The sequence below is a fragment of the Egretta garzetta genome, unplaced genomic scaffold, assembly GCF_000687185.1.
Source record: "Egretta garzetta isolate BGI_Z169 unplaced genomic scaffold, ASM68718v1 scaffold45, whole genome shotgun sequence".
Lineage (NCBI taxonomy): Eukaryota > Metazoa > Chordata > Aves > Pelecaniformes > Ardeidae > Egretta > Egretta garzetta.
In genome coordinates this window covers 12,139,064-12,145,625 of record NW_009260028.1, presented here as the reverse complement: position 1 = coordinate 12,145,625, position 6,562 = coordinate 12,139,064, and the positions used below count along the sequence as shown (strand labels likewise).

The 6,562-nt window shown below is 41.9% G+C and overlaps 1 protein-coding gene across 2 annotated transcripts in view; it reads right to left on the bottom strand.

Moving 5' to 3' along the window:
- Positions 1-6,316, bottom strand: part of ABCG1 (ATP binding cassette subfamily G member 1) — a 49,498-nt gene extending 43,182 nt beyond the window's left edge. The window contains exon 1 of one of the 2 annotated variants that reach the window (XM_009641010.2): positions 6,082-6,316. In XM_009641010.2, the coding sequence (XP_009639305.1) occupies positions 6,082-6,301 (220 nt within the window). In that variant the 5' untranslated portion in view covers positions 6,302-6,316. The remainder of the gene's footprint in view (positions 1-6,081) is intronic. The other variant, XM_035896459.1, reaches the window with a different exon arrangement.
- Positions 6,317-6,562: the final 246 nt, after the last annotated feature.

Sequence of the window (6,562 nt, the reverse complement as noted above, 5' to 3'; positions counted from 1 at the left end):
CTCCCCTTTTTCATTTAGGTCTTCAGCTATCTCGGGGGTGGGGGGGGTGGAGGGGAGGGTGAAATCTTTTAAATGAAGTCGCAGAAAGGATGTGGCGAAGAAAAGCCTAGCTACATAAAGGGAAACAGGTCTGTCCAAGCACCAGAACTAATTTCTAACAGAGCACCAAAGCAAATCAGTGAAACCCAGCCTGTTTAAGCCTCTGCTAGTGACGTGACAGTGGGTTACATTTCCATCTTATGCAGGGATCGGTATCAGCATCATACACAGAATTCTTCGCTGAAATGTCGGTGTCTCGCTGTTCTGATGACGCTATCCCGGACTGTGACGGCCACTTTTCGCGCTTGGTGAATATCAAGCAACCTGCCAGAGGCTGCATGTTTCCCCATCGGACACGACAGAGCCATCCAGAATAAGCACAGTCCTTCATCCCCCTCCTTCCGCTCCTGCCGTTCAATGTGCTGCATCTCAAAGCTGTGAAGCAACAACCTTGTGAGAAAAGGCAGCACCTCTCCGGCTGACCGTTTCCACAGGGTCTGAGCCGTTAGAACAACCCAAAATCACAGAAATATCACATGTTCTGCTAAGCATGAATTTCTGTATTGCTACTAAACCGCTCCGTAAAAGTACCCGGCCACATTTTGACCGGCTGCAGCCCGTTCCCTCAGAGGTTACTAAAGACCAAATCCTACCAGAACTCACACTCTAACGCAGCACAAATGAGTCATTATGGTCCTAAAAATAACAACGGAGAAATTTCCAACTAAAATGTTGCCTAATTAACCATGAATACTGACAAGTATGAGAAAAAAAAAAAAAAAAAAAACCAACAACAAAACCCTAATCCCTGAATTGTTGTGGAGTTTTGAAAACCAATTTATTACTACTTTCTTCCTGGATGCACTCAAGTTATGTAGGAATAATATTTCCATTTCCACCCTACACTATAATAAAAACACCTACAAACAATAGGACAAATGTCCTTTGGTGAGTATATAGAAGGTATGTATCTTTCCAAAGTAAAGCTGAATGAATTTGACGAAGACAGAAGGCTCCAAAGTACCCTTCATGCCCTCTTCGTATTCTGGACTATCCATAATTTTATTGCCAAACCACTCATTCTACTCAGATTACTTTATGGCACTTCTAACAAGAATGGCAGAAAGCTAAGGCACTGACTTTTCTCTGAAATCCTCTTGCAAACAGTTTTCAGGCAGTCCTAGAACTAAAACCTACACGTCTGCAATTTTTCTATAAACTGCTTAAAACCAGTCTATGTTTCCGTGGTTTTCATTTTAAACCGCAGTTTAAACAGACAGTTCAGAAGCCAAGGGAAGATCCACTTTCAGATCTCCTTCTCAACTTCTAGATAAATGGCTTTGTGACAAGACACTGAAATTTTGGACACAGTTTCTTCTGAAGCTCTGTGGATCTTGCTTTTCCACATTTAAGAAGCCCACGCTGGATCTAACAGAGGACTCTCCTCTTTTTCTTCCCCTCCAAGCCAGCCGGCTCCCTCTTCCTAAAAGAAAGGAGAAGGCATTTTTGGATGGAACAGCCCTATTATTTGTGTGCTGAAGTTTCCTTTTTCTACCTTTGCCAGTTCATCTTAATCTTACAACACACTGTCTCTGCTCCAGCAGTCCTGCAGCTCTCTTCCTTAGGTGAATCTGGAACCTTCCTGACTGGAGGAGACCCCTGGCACATGCCTGAACAAAGGCAGGATTCAAAGATCAAGACGCATTTTTGGTTCTGGAAGATCCTCACCCTCACAAGATCTGGATTAAGTCACTTACCAACCTTCTTCCTTCAAAACTGAAGGAGTAGTTGATTCTACCAGTTGACTAATTCCCCAAAAGCTTTATGAGGAGAATGTCAAAATCATCTGAAACCTTCTGAAACTTCCACCTCTGTAAACTTTTCCAAATTCCCATATTGGTAAGAACGCCTACTGAACAGAATGGGTCAGGTGCAGCTTCTTTCATCAAAGACTCACCTACCAGATTCCTTCCCCGTTAATATCACTGAGTTCAAGAGGAATTACACCATGAATGACTCAGGTCCAGAGTCATACCAATCAATCTTGGCCATGAATTTGATAGAACCTCATTAAAACAAGTAGAACAGCATTTATTATACAAATCTGAGAATAAAAATGCCCTTCCTTATTTTTAAAGAGAAAATGAGATTTAATAGATAAATTAGGCATTTTAAGGCTGAGACACAAATCAATGAAAAATTCTAATTTGAAGTCTACAATGGCTTATTTAGCTTCTTTGTTGTTGACAAGCAATGCAAATTCACGTTTCTTTGTGCTTTTAATAAAAAGTAAATGATGTTACATACCATGAGCTTCATTGTCTGAGCAATACAGCTAAGTACAGAACACAATGGCAGCATCACTAATTATTCCTCCTTTTGTTAATTTAGAGCCTAACCTTAACATTACTTTGCAATATCATTTTTACTGAAGGGAACACATTTTTTTGTTGTTGCTCTTTAGTTGAATTCCTCCCTAACATGCTGCCACAAATTGTCTTTGCAAGGAAACTATACTTCGCTCTTTGTGATTCAACACTCATGAAAGGTTTTAACTAATTCAATACAGTCATGAAGAAAGATGTAGAAATAGCAGAATTTCTTTCCAAGATCTGTTTCAGAATAGAAACACTATTAATTTAAAAGGCACATTTTCATAACAGCATCCCTTATCGCTTATTACCATGACCAGCACCCAATGTGAACTGAGAGACATCTCCCATTTTATGGGTCTTTCCTTCAGGAATCTGTTTTCTGCTACTCTTCTCATAAAGAAGTGAATTTAAAAATTTCGCATCACGGCAGTGACAGATCCTTTTAGCACAGGGAACCCACAAGGAGTGTAGAGCTAAAACATCCACCAGTGTTTCCAGCACAATATTGTCCTTATGTTGAACAGAGACAGATTAAAACCCATTGCAAAGGCCCAGTTTCCCAGCGGACGAGAAACCAGTAAGAGGCATTCAGAATAGTTTTATGTGTGACGTATTCATCACAAGCCCACCGGTTTCAAATAGAGATATCCCAAATTGCACACCAGAACCACTAAAACAATTCAAGGAATCTGACAGTTCGGTCCTTACCTTCATTTGAGACAATTTAGACAATTCAGTTTTCAATTTCTCTCATCGAAAACCCTTTTTAATAAAACTAGTACATTGCGTCAATTCCTGGAGTAGTGAACATGGCTGGGAAGAAAGTTTGTTTAAAGAAGGTTTCTATAATCTGGCTAGCAATTCACTGAACCATAGAAGTGTTACTTGGAAGGGACCTTTGGAGGTCGCCTAGTCCAGCCTTCTGCTCAAAGCAAGATGATCACCAACACAAGATCAGGTCAGCTGTGGCTCTGCCCAGCCAAATTTTCTACACCCCCTGGTGTGGAGAAAGCACACTGTTTCTGTCCCAGTGCTGCATCAACCTCCTGGTGAATGGGTATTTCCTAACATCTACCATAAGCCACCCAAACTGCAATATGTGGCCATTAGCGCTTGTGTATCAGCCTGCCTACTGACAGGAGTTTGGCTCCGCTGTCTTTGTAACTGCCCTCTAGGTAGTTGTATGCCAGAATGACATCATCCCCCAGCCTCCCCTTCATTAGTCAAAAAAAGCCCAAATTCCTCAGCCTCTCTTCATAGGTCCCTTGACCAATTTTTTACCCCTCCGACAGACCCTTTCCAGCTTCCCAGTATCTCTGTTCAGCTGGAGAGCACAAAAATGGATATAAGATTCCAGTTGTGCTGTCACCGATGTGGAGAAGGATAGCAACTTGCCTCCATCTGGCCAGGTCCTCCAAAGGTTGCTTATTGCGTGGCTTACCTTACTTGCAGGGAGAGTACACTTTGGCTCACATTCAGCTTGGTATCGACTGTAAACCCCCCCAAGTCTTTTTTTTAGATCCTTGGCTAGCAGAAGAGTGCCAAGACCTGCTGGCAGACAGCATGCCTCGCAGCCATTCAGAGGCTGTCCTCAGTGGTCCGGCAAAAGACATACGGCGCAAGACCAGGTGAGGAGGGGAAAATGTGAACTCCTGCTCACAGATAGCCAGAAAAGTTTAATCTCTTTCAAATCTAAGTGTAGTGACATAGTCATAGCCAGACATGCCCTAGAGCTAAATATCAGTCCTTTTCAGCAGCAGGACTTTTTGTCAGGATGTGCCATTTCGTTCAAGCCAAGTCACTCAGACATGTCAGCAAATGTGGACATAGGTTTTTGGTCTAGAACCCCTTGATCATTTTTGGCCAATAAGAAATAGATCCAGGTAAAAACCTTAAGTTTTTAACTCTTACATGAGACACTTTGGCATAGTTCCGTTTCTTGGGGGGAAAAAACCTTCAATGTTTGAGTTTGTTCTGATAAGACAAGAAGTAATTTTGAGTGTACAAAAGCTGCTGCCAAACCAAGTTGTTCTCCTATGGACAGTATGGCTACATGAAATTTTAATAAAGAATTAAAAGAAGACAGGTGTGTGCACATACACTTTTGATGTTGAAAAACCCATTAAAGCCTCAAGTTTGCATATCCTTCAACAAATGAATAACTGTATGCACAGGCTGTCCACATACAGTAGCAATTCCATGGCCATAGATGGAGTTTTTTTCATACCACACATTTTTAGACTACTAAAGCCTTGGTGTTGTGATAATGACACAATTTCCAGGCAGCAGCAGTGTATTTTGTGAAACAATTTCAAGTGGAACCTTTAAGCCAGTGGATTTACAAATTCAGAGCAAGCGCAGGTATCAAGTATGGCTCAGGTAAGCAGTGTGTTGGCAGGGGCTTATCTCTTTAAAAGAGCTAAAGCACACAACCATACCAATTTACATTACTAAGAGAGAATTCCTCGAGGAAGAGCAATTATGTCATTTAGTACACAACATTCTCCTGAAGATTTCCCTATTTTCTCTTGGGCTTACTTCTTTTCGCTAGCAGGAATTTACTGCACGACCTAGTTTTCCTTTCAGAGATGACTAGTCACACACACAGACAAAAACCAAAAACTCTCTAGGAAACACATGGCTACACAAAGCAGATGAAGGTATAAAAAGAATGAATGCAAAGCAGATGAAAAAGGACAGAGCCACCTTACACCCACCTTTCAGAACTGGAATAGACCAAAAGCGTATGAAGAAGACAACTGAATATGCCCTCCTTACTCCCATCACTAAATCAGCACCAGAAGAATTGTCTCAGAGCCAGCTACAAGTGAAACTTGATTGTGAGAAGGAAGTGGCAACACTTTACTTCCTTGAGATGGATTCAGTATCTGGACCATTTTGGCGTGCCCTGTGTTGCAGGCTGTGAACTCTTTGCTCTGTCTTATTAGCAAAACTAGCTAGTAAGAACACCCTGGTCCTCGACTAAACCTCAGGATTCAGCCCTAGCAATAGCCAGTGATTCATCAGTTAAAAGCAATGGTAAGCTTAGACAGACCCATCGCAGAACACCAAGAGACATGGATGGGCTGATGCTCCTATAGCTCACGGCATTTATTTCCAAACATGGCGTTTTAAGAGAATAATTTTTATCCTGGTTTCAAATGCCTTCTGAAATTCTGTGATGCTTGCTGTTCTGCAAGAGTACTGAAAAAAAAAAATCACCATTTCACAAAACAGCCAACCGCAAAAGTAAAAAAACCATCCTCTTTCTCCCCACCCCCATCTTTAAACTACTGCATGCTCTACCCACCCTCACCAATAAATTGTAGACATGCAAGATCACAGGACAGATATTTGGCAGCACTGCAATACTATATTTACTTCAGATACCTTAGAATTGGGAGGCGAAACCAAGCAGTTGTATGAGCTACTGCATCTACAGTTTCTTGGAGTGCAAGGGGCCACACATCCCACTGCATCAGGCTCTGGGAAGGTTCCCCAGTGCTGGCTGGGGGGCAGTGGGTGTATCAAGAAGCCAAGTAAAAAGCAACCATGAAAACATGCTCGCTTTGCTTTGCCATCCACAACAGGCTCATTCCACCTATCACGACCACCCACGTGGGCAATAACATTTGTATGTTAGGCAAAACATTTAAGTTTTCCTCACCTTTCTTCCTCCACCATGGCCCTTCTTGGACAGAGTATGACAGTTCTTTAAACTCAATATTCACAGCTGGTCTGCGGGGTAGGTAGGAGAAACGATGAGCTTCTGTCAGAGTATTGTCCACCTTTTTTAGATGTCCATTCATCAGACGAAGGTCTTGGTTATCTGTGCCATTTGAGACCACTTCATCCACCGAAACACACACCGACTTTGGCTCGTCCATGGTACAAGCAGAATTGCTGCCGTTCTAGAGGGAAAAAGTTGGAGAAAGGACAAAGTTCACAGACTTTTGTTTAGGAACACATTTTAAAACCTCCTGCATTAGAAGAATTATTATTTAAATAACACAATAATCCAGCACAGTAATACACTGAAAGGTGAAAGGGGGAAAAAAACCCAAAACAATCTTTTCTTTGTTCTGCCAATGTCTTGACAGAAGAGGTAAAAGAGCTCTTGAACTTGCAGCACACGAAGGGCAGTTCCT